We start from the raw sequence: 17,727 nt of genomic DNA on the forward strand, positions 1-17,727 counted from the left end.
GTCTACGGCATTGAAGTGTCGAGTACTTATATCTATCATACTAAAGTACTTTATATTTTTATATCTACGTCATATTGAAATGTTTAATATCTCTATCTCGAGAATATTACGCATTACTGCAACTATCATTGATCGATCGGCTATAACTTTCTGAAATCGGATAACTGCGAAAGTGAATTGGATAATGAAATGAATCTTATAAAAATGAAATTGAAATTTCAAACACGAACTCTTCTTCAAGTGAAATCGAAGTCTGCAGCGTCGAATTTTACGAACCTAAAATTAATAGCTACATTAAAGTACTAGCGTCAATGAAATTTTATCGTGACTCGTGATTAATTCAGTTCAATTATCGAATATAATTTACAGCGAAATTTGCGCTTCAACGACTGAGTAAAGACGGTAGTAGGAAATGAAACGCAATGACTCAGTACATAGCTGATTGAGACCGTTGCGATCGGATTCAATGGCAACGAACGCCGACGAGCAGGCTGGTCGTTTTCTATCCAAACGGCACTCGCAATTACTCTCGATCCCGCCGTGACTACGTTTCGCGTAAATTATGGATTAGTCCGAGCCGGGACGCCAACTGTTACGGTAACAGTAACAGTCCGCGAATTGAAATCACGATTCATAGCCCGGCCGGATCATCAAGTGTACCTTCCAGCGGGATGAACTCGTCAGGTATTTCCTGAACGTTCCGCCTGCTGCAAGATCACGGAAGGTCTGAGCTAAACTGTACATTATCCGCTGACAGGGTCGTCCATCTTGAATCCAACTCGGAACTGTCTCAGATTTCTATGCTTCCTATAATTCGGTAACGTTCTTCATGAATCAAACTTAATGGATCAAATATTGTATGGTCCCATTTGAGTAATCATTTGAGTATCTGGGCTATTAAGATCTAATGTCTAATTGGATGTAACTTTGTTTAATAGTTAAATTATTGACACCTAATGTGTATTAGTATTCAATCTAATAATCAAATTGTCGACGCCTAATCTCTACTAATACTGAAATTACTGATACCTAATTGAACAGTTAAACTACATCTTAAAATCTTTATTTCACAAGTGAAATGATCCCATTTACCTGTCCTTTACCTCTAAAACCAAACAGAGGATTAAATAAGCGTAACGCTAAAAGAAGTGAAAGCAATTACTTCGAAGCAGAGTCGAAGAATATATCAAGGTCAAACAGTGTTCCATCGATTCCTCGTTGCCTAGATCCACTTTGAATCCGATAAAGGCTACGATTGATCACCCGGGAGGATCTGTCGACGTTCAACGATCGCTATCGGTGTTTGCAGGGTGTGTTCATGATGTACCTCTACGTGGGGAGCATCGCGGTGATCATCAGCATCTATATATGGGTGTTGGTGGACAGTTGCGGCAGCCTTGGCAGCGGAGGCAGCGGCGTGGACGACGCGGAACTCGGTGGCGCGTCTCTGACCAGGTTCGGATCATTGAAACGAGCGCACATCTCGCGATCCAGGACAGCACCGACGAGTTTCTACATTAGGGTCGGAGCACTGCGTGAGTTCCTTATTCGATTCCCATTCAGTGCACCGAGAAAAAGCGAACGGTAACGGAAAACCGAATGATCAATGATCGGACAGTGTTCGGGCTGGCGACCCTGGTGTTCAACGGACTGGAGATGGCGATGCACTCGATGATGCAGGGCGCGGAGTGTCTCAGCGACGTCGTCTTCGTGCATCCGGTTGTCCACGGGCTGTTCACGTTCCTGCAGATGCACTTCCTCTTCGTCAACTCGCAGGTGAGAAGCACTGTGTACCGTGATCCTCGGATCAGCGTTCGCGATGATCAGACGAAACAGTTGGCAATTTTAACCCCTTGTACAATAATGTCTTCGTTTTTGGAATATTAAGAGTAGTCTTACAAAGAGAGACAAAAATCTGTTTGAATGAAGCTCTCACATAGTGCATCTAGAAATGGAAAAAAGCTTCGTCGACAATGCTTCTCTCCGTGTATTTCCTAACAGTTCTCTTTAAAGACTCATTTATAATCCAAAGATCAATACTCCGTCCCCCTGTAACGTCTCGAAATCCTTGCTCGCAGGTTCTAGTGGAGAGATTCGGCTTAGCAGCGAGATTCGGCTTCATCCACCTGGCAGCCACCAATATCGCGGTGTGGACGCGACTGGTGATCTGGGACTCGGCCCAAGAGTGGACCTACTTCGTCCACCTTGCGCAACGAGGACTGCAGAACCCGGCGTCCCCGCTGAATCTTCGCGGCTTCCCGGAGTCTCTGATAAGACACCCCAGAGACTTGATAGGTTCGCACTCGACTACTCGAAGAAAGTTACCGAATCGATGTTTACTGACCGAGTATCACCGAGGAGTAAGAGTGAAAGAGCTTGAACTTCGTGTTTGCATCTGCGAGTTCGTTCACCCGAACTTCGTCCTCGTGAAAGTGGTCTCGAGCAGCTGATCGTTTCGCATCCGATATCGTCCGAGAATATTGGCAACGTGTCGTCTTCCTTTTCAGATCATTCCCCTTCGTCGGAGAAAGACACCTTTCACCCCTACCAGCCAATCTCGAACGAGCAGATCTCCCAGGTGATCGCTCTGCAAGAGTGCCTGAACACGAACACTCTGGGCCAGCTGTGGACGTCGAGCATGCCGTTCCTTTATCCGTTCATCGTGCAGTTCAGGTGCGTCGGACGTTGAATGAAACTTCTTCAATGGCTCCCGAAGTAAACGTCGAGCGATCAATGACAGTGTTTCGAAATTTTAAAATTGTTTTCTCAGTTTAACAGCTTTTCCTCCATTGAACTCTGGGCATTTCCAATGCTTATAATAATTTAATAATAATCACAGCGGCACATCGATGCCATGGACTTGGTTCCAAAAGCGATCTAGCCAGTAGCTTTCGAACGCTATGTACATTCAACTGTTCAAATTCAAACGATTCTTCCTGCCTTCAGCCTGATCGCAGCTGCAGTAACGTTCGTGATGGGCCAGAACGTGGGTCGGAGCCGTTTGTCCCACAAGCAGAAGTTCCACAGCAGCAAGGACCTGACCAGCCACACGAAAGTAGGCTGCGACGGAAGCAGCAAGGGTCTGTTCCTGGGGATCCTGTGCATGGTGGCCGGGATAGTGGTGATCCTGATATTCCTGGTGGTCAGGGAGGACGAGCACTTCCCGTCCAGCACGTTGTCCTGGTTGACTTGCGGGACCTTGATCAGCATCCTGACGCTGAGCACTCTGATGACGGGCAGCGGACTGGTCCAGGTCCGGCAGATGTCCGTCGTGACCCGAGCGCCGGCTCCGTTGGACAGCTTGCTGTCGAACGTGGCTCTGTTCGGTGTCCAGTTGTACTCGGTGTTCACGATCGTGGTGACGTCGTGCTCCCTGGCGATCCTGGACAGCGAGTCGGAGGAGACCCGCGGGAGACACGTGATGCTGCTGATAGCCTCCGCGCTGCAGATGGTCCAGTGCTTCGCGCAGAGCACCCTGATCGCGGAAGCGTCGAAGAGGTCGTGCATCACGCGCTTCCAGATCCTCGGGAAGCCGGCCCGCCAGGTGATCACGTTCCTGCTGTTCAGCAACTCCGTGCTGTGGGCGTTCGACACGGTGATCACGCAGAACTGGATCTCGCAGGAGTTGCAGCTGAGATTCTTCGGGGTGCTCGCGTGGGGCGTCCTCTCCAGGATCGGCCTGCCTCTGCTGATCTTCTACCGGTTTCACAGCTGCGTGCTGCTGCTCGAGGCCTGGAACAAGTGCTATAGAATGCCGCGGGGGGATCACCCGCTCAACTGACGGCACAGAACGTCGCACTCTTGTTCCTCTAGGTACGTCCCTTGCGCACGCACGACAAACCATTCATCCTACAATACCAATATACTCTTAATATTCAAAGCATGACAACCGAAATCTTCCCGGCAGACTGCAGCCGAGATCGCGCCGCTCTCACCGTCGCAGGAAGGTGACGATCAACGTGCAGGACGACGAATGGTCCCCGACCGCCCAGAGAGTCCCGAAGACGTTCCGTCCAGGGCCGACGACCGTCGACTCGATGCAGCTCGTCCCGTTCGTGGACAATCTCCTCTACTTCGACCCGAATCCCCTGATCCACGTGGCGACCACCTCGCTGCAAACCGGCAGCCTGCAGCACGCGCTGTCGTCGTCGCGAAGGAAGCTGCGCCACCACCATCATCATCATTACCACCACCACCACCATCATCATCGGCACCACCACAGGGAGCACCGTCGCGTGGTCAGCGATCCGGGCACCACCGGGAACTGGGACGCCGTCAACCAAGAAGTGAAACGACACCGTCGACTGTTCAGCTTCGACACGGGCGTCGGCGCGCTCGGCCGGGACGCCCCGTTAATCGACGCGTCCGCGGCCGAGGACAACGAGGAGGCGACGCCTCCCGACGACACGAACACGTCGACCTTTAGGAAAGTGCCATGGCATCCGAACCTGCACATGCTCAAGCTCAGAAGAACGTAACGCACGCCTGGGTCGCTGGAACGATTCGACGCGAATGTCGTCCGGTTTCCTCGGTACGGTAACGCTCGGATAATTGTCTGAACTCTCGAATATATTTGGATCCTGGTTATTTCAGCTCTCGATTATTACCTTAGCTAGTTACCTGAACTCTCGATTATCCAGATTAATAACGCATCGTTTTGCACTTGTTCTTTCTACTGTTCGATCGACGCCTGTGTTCAGCTACTTCGGATAAACGGGGTTGTACTTTATTCTCTGATTATCCAAACTAATTGGAACCAAGGTGGTTCGAATGTTCACTTCGCATTCTTCTGGTGTTTGTAAACATTTCCAAGGAGGAAGACAATTATCCGTGACTTACCGTACTACGAACGCGAATTCAGTTTGCCACTCGAGGTCACCAGACGGAGACCACCAAAGTTGTCGAGTGTACTGTTCCTGGACAAGTTACGGTGAACTCGATTCGAGAGATTTTTATATATAATTTGTGAAATTTATATAGGGCATCTTCCAAATTTTTCTACAGTGAGAAATAAGTTCGCTGTATCTTGGTCAGCAACCGTGGTCTTCCAATGACTTCATTATGGTCAATCGAATTCGCGTTCGCTAGAACTTTTGTTACTCGCCCTGTCGCGTTCCCCGCGAGTCGTTCGCGACGGGACGTTGTCTATCCGCCTCGATTGACCTTCAATGTGTTATTTATGGAATCCCATTGCGCGTTAAAGCGAACAACGAAGATCCCTAAGAGTGCAATACCTTGCGACTTCACGTGCAATATTATCGTTTCTAAGGACCTACGGGTAGGAATTTCTTTTATTTATTTATGCGAACGCGCGAATAGCTTGTGCTAGCCATTGGGGTCTCGTTACCTTTCAACGCCGTGTTAACCCTTTGCACTCCAGAAATTTTTCATTGGAAACACTCAACATTTTTTAATGAAATACCAACGACATTCTTTCAAACTGACTTAACGAGAAATCACACATAAATTAAAGAGATAGGCCGTTTTATTTTAAAATTTCACATGTCGATGCATTGTACAAAGTTTAATATTGAATATCAAACTCTATAATTTTGCAGTGTCAAATCAATCGGTGACTGAGAGACGCCTACGGAGTGCAAAGGGTTAATTCAACATCCTCAACGTTTTACACGTGTATAAAGTTCTATCTAGTATAAAGTTACAGAAGGTCTCCGCGGAATCTAATCTAATCCCTTGCCTTACGATGTCTTTCGCAATTAAAGCCGAATAATCCTTAACGATTAACTAGACAGAAAAGATATTGCACGTTCACCGTATACCTATGTCTACTATAAGTATTAAGTGTTCGCAAGAGAAAGCTGACATTCTATTTCGACGTGAAAAGAAAAGAATACTATATTATATTACATTGTAATTATATTGTAAAGCAATATTATAAGAGTATTATAAGGCAAGGAGTTAAATTCTCGACGAAACGAACGTCCGATTAATATTGGGTCGATGCAAAATTCCGACGTTCCTCTAACAAAAGAATGTTTTCCTTTGCAATAAATAACATCTGTCTTGAAACCACTGTAACGTGTATAAAGGACACTTCTGTCTTCGCTTTCACTTCTGCTTTAGTCCGTGAACAGTTGAGGACTCTTTGTATTGCTTATAAAGAAACGCAAAGAATTCCGCGTCAACTGAACGATTGTCGGGAATGTTTTCATTGGATCCCCGTACCCGCGTGAACGAGCGAAGCCTAATTAACCAGTTGACTGTGTTTGACAAGTATACACGTCATAACGCTTGACACGATACTGATTCTTTCAGCAACGTATTCTTGATTTTTTCACGTAAACATGTAATTCTTCTTTGTTTCGCGTTGATCTTTCATTAAAATATACATTTCATTCATTTTTTGATTTTATTGCGCGCGGAACGAGAGGTTTTTCCAATAAAATTCCACAGTTAACTGGTTAACCGTCGTCGCGTTGTATATAATTCCTGTTAGGATCGTTCCGGTGAATAAGAGAACGGTAGAGCGTTTATGCGGAACTGTATTTATTGAACTCACGTTATATCGTTTATGGCAGGTTAAGTTTTAACAGGCATATTCACGAAGCACTATAGCTTTCGTTGAACGTTCAACTCACACCCGCTGTCCGTTCCCACGAGTTTTAAAGCGCATCCTGTGTCTGTGACTATCCGGATATCCATTCGAAAAATACAATTAACGAAAACGACGCTGCGCGAAGTTGTTCGAGGTTTCTTTTCTTTTTATTTTTCTGCGTGTATGTGTGTTTGTTTGTTTTTTTTTCTTTTTTTTTAGTGAAATAACGATTCGCCGAGAGTCTTTTTAAGATAAACCACGAGGGAAATCGTGGACCTGACGTTCCGCGTGAGAGAGAAACGTTTTTGTTCTTTCCCTTCCCTCCGTAGATATATACAATCACGATACTGTTCGCATAGATGACTAATCGTTTGTTAACACTGAAAACATTGTTTAACGCTGGAACCGCCGCGAATGTTTAATCGCGATTAATACGTGATTCTTATAAAAGTTATGGAAGTAAATGTTCTTCTCGTTTCTACTGATATTCTTGATCTATGTAAATAAAACTACATTTTTTTTAAAGTAACTGCTAATGTCTAACACTGTTATGATGTTGTCAATTGGAAATTGAGACGGTAAAAATCAGTCGTTTCCGATTGGTACGGTGGTTCCAGCGTTAAAGACATTCGTTATCGTATCCGCTAAGCGCAAATCGAGCAACGTGAACGAAACAACTCCGTGAAACGCTTAACGTAGATTACACAGCGTGTAGAAAGTATAATATTAAGTAATAAAAGAATAAAAAAAAAAAGAAAATACAAAAAAGCCGAAGAACAACGACGATTTATCACATGACATCCAAACGCGGAGGATAGGATTAACACTTAGGAAAATTAAAAGGATTAAAAAAATTATAAAAAAGGACAAAGTATCGTGGGAGCGAACTCTGCTGTCGCTTAATCTATAATGCGTTCGATATCGTAGAATAGATAACAAGAGAAACGAAATGGAAACCGAACGATCGTGTTGTTCTTTCTCCGCGAACATGAACGAACGTTTGCCGAAACGAGACAAAGCTGGAACATAGCGCGATCGTTTCCCCCGATCAGGGGCTGTATTAATTATTATTCGAGAATTACAACTGGACGTTACCTAACGAGTATCAATATTTATATCATATTTAAAATATCGCATCGAGTCTCTACCTCGGTATCATTAATCACACTTCTTTCCCGTAAGTCTGGAATTTGAATCTACTCAAAATATATGGTTCGTACATTCGATGAAAACGGAGGAATAATTACTAGATTCCAGCTCTGGATGAATTCTTCCGAACAGAGACTTATTATATCGAGCGACGAAGACGTGCAAATTATCAGACTCGAGACTACAAAAGTGAGTACAGTCTACTCGACGTTCACGCGTTGCTAATACTTAATTCCTCTGTGTTCGATCAACAATCTGGTGCAACCAACTATTTAATCTAATCTCGAATACGGTGATAAGTACAAGAATAATTTGACTCTAGCACAGTAACGTTCAAGCTACGAAACAAATGTTACAGATAACTTTCTACAATAGATTCTCGACACACGTGTACAGGTTAAATCATTTAACCGTGTCACTTGAATTCACCTGTAAACCGCTGCAGAAAACAATGTTTCAAACGAAAGTTATTTGGCATCGAGTACATCACTTTTTTTACAGTCAAACATTTTTCTATACAATAAGCAGCTTACAAATCAATTCTGCTGACACGGTTAAACGTTTCACCCTGGGACATCTGTAAAAAATGGACCGTCAAAGGGTCTACACTGAATCCGATAATTTGCGCGTCTTTGTATATTCCAGCACTGATTGAATTCAGTATGAAGAGGCCAGATGTGCGGTACAAGGGTCACCAGGAACAAAGATAAATGGAGCAGTTTCCAATCGGCATTAGCCCTCAGGAGACGGACGTTCTCGACGACTTCGCGGACAGCGATGCCTGGGACTGTTCAAATCTCTTAATTATCAATCTTGGTAGATATTCCTTCAAACGTACTTCTACGAGACGCGTTGGTCTCCTGAACCACTTAGCTTGGAATAACGTTTCCCACGTATAATTGAAATCGCAAACCGACATACTCGACATCCTAAAAATCTCTTCCTCGTCCCGTCTTACTCTACAGGACGCAGCACTACATTAACGACAAAAACAACGCGCATTTCGTAAAAACAATCAACTAATTTCAAGCATCGCGAAACCAGGCAAATATAACTCACGCAGTGCTCTACCGAATTCCAATCTAAGTGGTGGAATCTAACATAATTAACTGGCAACTTAAGTAGGGGACAAAAAGGTAAGTTAACACTAGAACTACCGCGAGGATCACAGCGATTCCTCGATCTCTTCCTGTGCAATTACTGAAAAGGTAGACACCTTTTCGAGATACGATTAAAGAAGCCGACTCAGCGATACCCAAATCGAGATTCAAGCCAATTGATGTCTTAACCCTTTGCACTCGAAAGACTCCCAGTCGCCAGATGATTGAAACTGTAGATGTAGACAATCAGGATTCATATTCGTGTAATTGGATCAACGAAAACCGATTAAGACATTTACCAAATAATGTTTATAAAATTCAATCTGCGCGAAATTGACGCGTTCCGTAGACCTAGTGTTAATAAATTGATTTCAAAGTATCTCGCTACATCTAATTAGAACGTATCGGATATCTCGAGCGAGAATCTCTCGAGTGCAAAGGGTTAATGAACCCACGTTCGTGGCTTTCATTAAAAAATGTGGAAAATGTTCGAGTGGTCGGTAGTTCTATTATTAACGCATTGCGCACCGGTAACGAGAAATCTCGTTTTTATGTAAAGACACTTAGCTGTGCAACTTCGGTAATTACCACAGCATTGAAAAAATTTAAAATTTAATTCGAATTGATCCATTTAAAATATATTACATAACAATACGATATCTGAGTTTTTCTATGTATAGTGATATAAGTTGACCTCAGTGAAAATTGCTATCCGCACAACTCAGTTTTCTGAAAATTAGCCGGTACGCAATGCGTTAAACGGGGTGTTTGAAAGTCCGGGCACTGCCGTCTCGGTGGTTCGACCGTTTAATCGAGTCCAACGTCGTCCTGGGGTTGCGGGGGCATCGGGGTGCTCGTCGGCGTTGCTCCAGCAGCCCCGGCTGCTCCTGCCGCTGCTGCGGCCGCCGCGGCCGCTCCGGGGAAGCCCGGCATGCCGCCCATTCTTCCAGTACCGACAGCGTCGAACTTCGTGGCCATCTTGTCGATGAGCGCCATTATTTTCGGGTTGTTCTGGTACTTCAGTATGTTCATCGGCTTTGTGGATAAGTCGTTGAACGCCTCTGCCACTTCGGGATCCTTGAAACAACATTTTATTTTCAATTGGTAGCTAAGATCGGACAGCAATGTAGAGTATGAAGTGATCTTTGCACCCGAATGTTTCAGCACGTAAACATTTCACGCTTTCTTGTGAGATGTAGATAATATAGGCATAACATATGCTTAGAATTTTTCTCTTTTTCCAATAAATTATTAATGGCAAAGTAGTCGTATAGATCAGAGTTGAGGAAGAAATCATAGGCCAAGGGGTTAAGGAGCAAAGTTATTTCGTTCTGATGTATTCCACACTGATCCTGGCTCACCTTGAAAGCTTCGAGAAGCTCGTTGTCGTAGAGGAACTTGTAAAAACCGCCCATGTCATCGCTAGGCTTGCTCTGAGAGCTGCGGGTGCTGTCTTCTTGAGTTTTCGCACTCTCCCGTGCTCTCTTCAGCCTCTCCTGCTTCTCGCGTTCCAATTTCTCCTCCGCCTTGCGCTCTTTCTTCCTCTTGTGCTCCTCGATCTTGCGGGCCTGGAAGGATCCGATATTTCTCTTTCAAACTGTCTTACCATTCTAACAATTACTTATAATAGTTCATTGATTTCGGCCCATTCAAGAGTCACGGGAACATCGCAGGATGCGAAGTGATTCATCTTCGCGTTACGTAACGAACTGAATAACCGAGGGTGAAACCATTCGTCGAACCGATGCCTGTGTCTATGGTGTCACGGCGACCACCCGATGCTCCCGTGAAAGGTGCAACCTTTCGATTGTACACACCTAGGAACCTGTCCAAATTCTAAATCATAATGACGCGAACAGGCCTGCCCGAGCCGCATTGTGACCTCACGCGATTAGTGGCTTATTATAGATCCCGAAGCAGCCAATTTGGCCAGTAAACTTCGCTCCCGTACACTTTTACCCCCGCTTTCGTTGCTACAATGTTCAAAAATGTTCCAGTCGAGCTCGGATTCGAGGGAAAAACACTCGAAGCACGGTGGCAGCCGACTTTCACTCGCTTCATCGAGGGGAAACGATAACTGATTCCCTTTTACGTACTCTCCAACCGTACAGTGCTGACGACAAATTCCTCGAGCACCTATTTCAGTTTTGATTATCGTAAAATTTGGATCTTTTCGGATTGTTCCGTCGAACGGTATAACAGCGACCAATATTTTCTTATTAATACTACTACTACTCTAATATTCACAATAGTAACAACATTCTATTACTTTACTCTTCTACTCTTCTACTCTACTTTACTCTTTTCCATTTGCATTTCATTTCCATTTCCAACATAAGATCCAGCAGGAATCCGCGCGACAAACGCCGAGGCGCAGGGCGGGGTGCGCGGAGCGGCGGATAAGGGGACGATAAGAAGAAAGTGCAGGAACGAATGGTGGAGAGAGCGAGCGACCGCGAGAACTTTTGCACGAGGGAGCACCACCTTATACGGCGGCGACCCGGGCTTCTAAATATAAAGGCGCCCGTCGCCCCGACGCACTCCTCTCTGTCGGAGCGCACGCATTTCGCCGCGAATCTCTTCTCCTCGCTGGCCGCGTTCGGCCGCAATAAGAGGCCGCTGGAATCCCGCCGATATTACGTTACCGCGGAACCATCGGACGCCCGTGAATTTCCGGGGCCGACCCGCGACTTCCGGTCGTCCGCAACGCGCTTACCAAAATGGCGTCGCGTCGCCGCGTGCCCCCGGAATTTCTACTCGGAAATCGAACGAGTTCCAACTGGATTGCAAACGTATTTTTGTACGATGTGGATTTGTCCATGGTATAGGATTTTTTCATGTTTTTTCGTCTACTTTAGTGGAGCAAATAATATTCTATTGTTGCAGAGCCTATGCTTCGGGGAAAGACTTTATACGAGTTGATGATGAGCTAATTGATACATCAAATGGATTCTCTCGATTTTTGTTTTCTGTATTAACTGCATTGGCTTCTGAGCGACTTACGAATATGGAAATATAAATATGTAAATATGAAAGTATAGTAAATGATTCAATGGTTAGTTCATTTCGAATGATCAGTGAATTTGGTAACAGTTTTTGGTTAAGTTCGTAATGGAGATTCGATTTGAATCGGAAGTATTGGCACTCTGCGAGTGCCATTGATGTTACTGCTGCTATTGGCAGGAAACTTGAGGAGTTTTCTTGATTATAAAGTTAAATTACATTTTTGTTTACAAGAAGGAAAAGAATTTCTTCCACGAGACCTTGGAGCTAACGTCGATTCATTCTTCGGGGTTTCATTTAACACCTCGTGTTCCGTTCATATGAGAGTTCCATTGTTACGCCTTCCCACGCAAGCGTATCGAAATTTGAATTGAAATCGTGAAACACGATAACTCGAGAGTACACGTACAGATACGAGATACACGACAAGTTTAGAATAGAATATTTCTATAGCGAATACAAATACAGACCATATTTAACTAAATTCACAGTTTTGCAGTAATTATCAATGATATATAACAAGATATATACAATGCAGAGTTATCTCACGCTTTAATTCATTAATAAATATCAACACAGACCAATCTCTCTCTATGACCTTGCGAACTAATACATCGAATGACACTAATTTCCACATAAACTTGAAAATTAGTATCTCCGCTCTCATATCGAACAAACTAAATGTTTCTGAACCTACGGAAACCAAAAAAATCGGAAGAGCAATATGCTACGATGAATCCCAATACGAAAAACACTACTGTAACCCCTCATTTTCTCGAATTTTCCACGAATCGTTTCAACGAATACACCCTAAACTTTCTAGCACACCTTGCTCCCCTCACAGAAAGAGAAAGAGAGAGTGAATCTCCGAAATCAGCCCGCGGAACGCGTGAAAAGTGGATTCCTTCCGATTCCCGAGACGACCTTGTCCCCGTATCACGCGTGTATTTCGGGAGCCGAGTAAACGCTCGCAATTAGCCAATGGCGGGAGCAATTATTTCCCGTCGATTCCTCTAATTTCAAACAATCATCGCGCCGTTCCGTCAAACCCAGTTGCTGCGAGTCTCGGATCAATTGTATAATCATGATCGGGTATATTTACACGCGAAGCGTCCCAATTCCGTATTCCCCCGTGGTTTCCGGCTCGTCCGGCCGTCACGCTCGAGAAATACTTATAACCGGCGAGGCAAACGGCGCTCGCCGGCGACGGGGCGCACGCTCGTAAAAAGTAAAGAAAGCGGATCGTGAAAAGAGGAAAAGGGTCGGAGGCGCGAGAAGAAAACGAGGTTGACGATGACGCGCGTCGCGGCTAGGTCGAAGCGTGTGCAGGACCCTCCGAGAGCCGCTAGTCAATGTCTCCGCGGCCTGTCGGCCAGGTAGACACCGCAGACCCGAGAAAACTGGGCTGCCAAGAGGTATTTTTAAAACTCTCCGCTCCAACCGCCGGTATCTTCGGATCGGACGAGATAAAGATTCGGTGATTCAGTGGTGGTCGCGTAAACCACTCGGCCGACATATGCGGAGCCTCGGTAATCCGGGGTAACGCGGACCCACCTCGGACAAATGAACGCTCGGATGAATTCCGATCTCGAGGAAGAAACAGATCGGTCGGATTCGAGCCTCCAACCGTCTAGAACCTTAATCTCGAAGCGCCACTATCGACTGACGGGGGAATGAACTTAGTGTTGTAGGTTCTCCAATTAGGACATTACCGAAGTACAAATATCCTCTAGCCGAAACGATGATCGATCACCCCAGAAATCGGAATTCCCGATCTCTCCTTACCGATCGAGTCAGCGGAGCCTAATAACGAAAACAATCTGAACTCGGAAGCACCGAAAGCCCCTCGCGTTTCGCCGGTTTAATTTTACTGTCCATTAGCGGCGAGCACGCGGCCAGAGGGATCGAGAAAATCGAGGAAGAATCCCGGCGCGTCGGAGACGGAACCGAAACGGAAAGAAAAACGGGGGAATGGCGAGAAGAAAGAGAAAAGGGAGACAGCGGTGCTAGCGGGCGCGCACGAGAGGAGCTAACACGGCGAGGAGAAGAGTCGGTGTGGATCGCGGTTAGAGAGCTAGTGGTCCGCGGGCTCTGTGGGGTGAGAAGTAGAGGGGCGTCTGTCGGGGTTTGGCGGTAGTGACAATGCCAGTTCCCTCGCGGGCGAGTTGGAGTCGAAGGCGACTATCGAGTGAGACGAGCTGCCAGCCCTGGCTCATCGTGTAGTGCCTAGTGAAACGAGATGACGGGCTCGCGGCTGAGACCCGCGTTCTTCGTGGGCCTCTTCCTGGCCCTTCTAGCCGTCGCCTTACAGGGTGAGTTGCGCACACCGTCCACCCCCTTCACAATGTGTCCCGTGATCGACTTAGGGACTGGTCTCGGTTCGACAGCCTGGAACCGCTCCAGAATCGTTCGTTTAGCTAGACAGTGGGTAGCTAGCTGGTAGCTAAGGCTAGCCGTTAGATGATCGATAGGATATCAATTATAATTCTTTCTTCTGACACTGACTTTGACTAACGAATGACGACGCGAATAAATGGGCATAAGAGTCTGGAGGGTCTCTACAGATGCTAGACAGTTGGGCACTTTCTGACTCGAAGAAGACGCGTAGGGCTAGGGCCATCGATCCATAATTACGTGGTTTTCAGGAATGATTCATTATCGCGAAGGTTGAGTGACTAAAGTCGCTTTTAGCAACGGTTCTGTGTTTCAATCATTCTTATTAATAACCTAACCCTCTTCCGCGTGTTGCCGCCTTGAACTGGTTACCCAGTTAGGGGTTGCTGCTGGTTCCCCTGGCGCTGTGTATTAATTTGATTACGGTAGTAATGATTAACGAAGACCACGGAAAAGGACGCGTGTTAAATAAGACGAAATCTCTCCGAGCGACATTACGAAATTGTAGATCATACCGCTTGCTGATTAATCTGGAAAGCTCCGAATGTGAAGCATAATGATACCAATTATATTATTGGCGACGCGTACATCCACGAAATTCCTACAAATACTCGTGTGTCGTGGCCAACGTACGCTCACGCAAAGTAACACTCGGACCCGACACCAGAATAGTCACAAAGTTTCTACAATGTAGCTGACATACTCCCAACTCAACCGGTTCGCGTTGGTTCCAAGTAGACCGAAAACTGATGATAATAATAATAGTGGAGGGTGAGCAAGCGAGTACCTTCTTTCGTCGCCCTACCCTCTTGACCTTGCGCCGCCATCTTTTCGCTATTTCCATCGGGAAAACCGACGGCATTTACGATCGCGAGAGCTTTCATTGGCACCTGACGGTATTAATAGTCGCATAGTTTGATTTTCGAAATAGATTTCGACCGATCGACGCTTTCTCTCGATGGTTGAACGATCGTGCAGTGGAGAGATCAGTGATTCCCGTGACGTAAACGCGGTCTCTAGTGTATCTCCCTTCGCTCGTCGTCGGCGACGACAACTGTCCCTGACTTCGATCGCTTTATCTAAGCTTTTTCATTGGTCAACCTGAATCTCATGAATTTACCACTTTGCACTTGACTGACTCACTCGATTCGACGTCAGTAAACTTGAAAGTTGTATATTTAACATCGAGCGTCGTACAATCCATTGATGCGCGAAACATTCAAACAGAATATCTTTATTGCACGATGTATTAATTCAAGCTAATTATAAAAAGCATCGTCTATATCGATATCAAACTATCATTAGAGAACGATGAACGTCTCTAGCGAGGAACTTGCAAGTGCGAAGGGTTCAACGAGAATCCGACAACTCGTGGTCGTCGCTACAGAGACGAATTCGCGCAACGCCGATTGTTGTCGCGGTATTTTTAACCAGCGTCACGCGTCCGTTTGATTTTTCGTTCGTTAGCGCTAATTGCGGGATAGATGAAGATCGACGCTCGCTCTTCAGGTTCTTCCACTCTCCGTCTTGTCCTCTTCGAATCGTGTTCGATCGGCTTCGCGTTTTCGATACTGCCTGTATACTTCGATTCCTTAATTAATGTCCTTTAAGCGTCGGCTCTCAATCTTCTCTCCCTTTCACTCGTTTCTTGTCGACTCGATTCGAAGTCATTCAAGTGAGGCCGCTTTAGTCATTCGATGATGGTTGCAAAGGACTCCATTCGCTGAAACGATTCATATTCGTGTAATTGGAAAACCGATTCATTTACCAAATAATGCTTATAAAATTCAATCTGCGTGAAATTGACGCGTTCCGTAAACCTAGTGTTAACCAATATCCACCGCGTCCCAAATCGGAGCATGTCCTACGTTCCTCGAGTCGCGCGAAGTCCCCGAAGAAGCGTCGTCCTCGGGACTCGTCCGGCAGCCATCTCGGGACAGTTTTCTAGGAGTTTTAGCGGTCGATGATGCGGCGCGGGCGCTGACGAACCCGGTGACGACTGACGAAGGTCAATGTTACGTAAAGCCGGCGGCACGCGTCATCGGTTCCTGGCCCGTTCGACATCGATGAACCGATGAACCTGCGATCCGATCGCGTCGTCGTTTATCGTTCCCCGCGGCGATACATCGGTCTGTTGACGGTTCCGTCTGTTCGACGCACGTGACACTTGTTGAACGAGCCGCGTTACCTTGGCGCACGCGGCGAACAGTCTTCGGCCGGTTTATATTATTAGGCCGCACGGAAATAAATTGCGGTTTTCGGTAGTCCGATGTTTCGAGCCTCGTCCACCGATTACTCGTTTCACTTTCGATTTGTTTTGAGAACCTCGTGAAACGCGATTAACGCATCGCGTACCGGCTAATTTTCAGAAAACTGAATTCTGCGGATGACAATTTTCACTGAGGCCAACTCATCTCGTTTCTCGTTCGCTCGCGTTGAGTTCCCTTTTTTGATACCTTCTTTCTCTGCTTGCAGTATTTCCTTAGGAATCTCGGTTTTGTAGGTATTTTCGATCAGTTTTTCGTTGCTTTGTTGGATTCTAGTACTGCTGGGAATTCGCAGAAATGTTCTATTGGTAGGCAACGTGGTTCATACTGGAACTACTGAAACCGAGTCGATCTTTCTTAATTTTTGGAAATTTCCTGACAGTATCGACACCACTTATATCATCCGTGCGTTACTGAAATAATTCACTTTGAAATTCTTTAGGGAAGAATTTATCCTTTCGATAATTGCGAAAGAATCGGGGAATTTCGATTCATCTGGTAGCTTCAGTGCTAGTAAAATAATGGTATCTCATTTTGTACCAGTCAGAATCCATAGCATTAACTTCTCAATCGAGCTAGAAATGTCTATCGCGATATCAAACATTAGTAAGTAGTCATAATGAAATACTTTTCATTTGAGCATTCAAATATCAGTGAACAGTTTAATTCCGCGTCGATTATCGTGACGGAGGGCTGATGACGGTGTCGGTGGAACGTAATCAAGAACGTCGGAGACGGTGCGACGATCGAGGAAAAAGTTTTTGATCGCGGATTCAAGGATCCGTTATTTTGGGAATCGATGGAAACCGACTGTCAACAACTCGCAAATAATTACATAAGGACGGCCGGCAAACCGGTGCCAGATTCGCTCTAAATACCGCGAATCTAGCCGTGTATTCCGTTTAGAGATGTGTTCGGAGGTAACCGTGCGAGATTCACGACCGGCGAATTCGAAGTCGTTCGCGAATCTATCGTAACTCCGCGACACGTCACGATAAACAAACATCTCCGGTCTATTAATAGCCGCCAGGGAAAACCTTGAAATCCGCGGTAAACTTTTTCAAAATCCTCTGAACCGGATCGAATAATTCGGAAAAACAGTCTTGGATTTAAACATTTATAATCGAACATTCAAATATTAAGGAACAATAACGATCAAACCTCGAGCTTCTAAAAAAGATATTGAGTCAACGAGTCATCGATCTTTTGTGTCTCTATTTATAAGATCCTTTCTTATTTACATCTCTCGATATCGAAC

The 17,727-nt window shown here is 45.6% G+C and overlaps 3 protein-coding genes across 5 annotated transcripts in view; 2 read left to right on the top strand and 1 right to left on the bottom strand.

The window, feature by feature from the left end:
• Positions 1-7,324, top strand: part of LOC116430322 (proton channel OtopLc) — a 20,431-nt gene extending 13,107 nt beyond the window's left edge. Inside the window, exons 4-9 of the mRNA XM_031984284.2 lie at positions 1,310-1,535; positions 1,619-1,776; positions 2,079-2,295; positions 2,508-2,673; positions 2,947-3,813; positions 3,908-7,324. Coding sequence (XP_031840144.1) covers positions 1,310-1,535; positions 1,619-1,776; positions 2,079-2,295; positions 2,508-2,673; positions 2,947-3,781 — 1,602 coding nt within the window. The 3' untranslated portion in view covers positions 3,782-3,813; positions 3,908-7,324. The remainder of the gene's footprint in view (positions 1-1,309; positions 1,536-1,618; positions 1,777-2,078; positions 2,296-2,507; positions 2,674-2,946; positions 3,814-3,907) is intronic.
• LOC116430347 (putative protein FAM10A4) overlaps positions 6,491-17,727 on the bottom strand; it is a 22,780-nt gene continuing 11,543 nt past the window's right edge. For both annotated transcript variants that reach the window (XM_076371632.1, XM_076371633.1), the window contains exons 4-5: positions 10,167-10,373; positions 6,491-9,882 (exon numbers count right to left, since the gene is read on the bottom strand). In XM_076371632.1, the coding sequence (XP_076227747.1) occupies positions 9,613-9,882; positions 10,167-10,373 (477 nt within the window). In that variant the 3' untranslated portion in view covers positions 6,491-9,612. The remainder of the gene's footprint in view (positions 9,883-10,166; positions 10,374-17,727) is intronic.
• LOC116430346 (uncharacterized) overlaps positions 13,701-17,727 on the top strand; it is a 13,959-nt gene continuing 9,932 nt past the window's right edge. The window contains exon 1 of one of the 2 annotated variants that reach the window (XM_076371630.1): positions 13,701-14,120. In XM_076371630.1, the coding sequence (XP_076227745.1) occupies positions 14,048-14,120 (73 nt within the window). In that variant the 5' untranslated portion in view covers positions 13,701-14,047. The remainder of the gene's footprint in view (positions 14,121-17,727) is intronic. The other variant, XM_076371631.1, reaches the window with a different exon arrangement.

Source organism: Nomia melanderi, chromosome 10, assembly GCF_051020985.1.
Source record: "Nomia melanderi isolate GNS246 chromosome 10, iyNomMela1, whole genome shotgun sequence".
In the NCBI taxonomy this organism is placed as follows: domain Eukaryota; kingdom Metazoa; phylum Arthropoda; class Insecta; order Hymenoptera; family Halictidae; genus Nomia; species Nomia melanderi.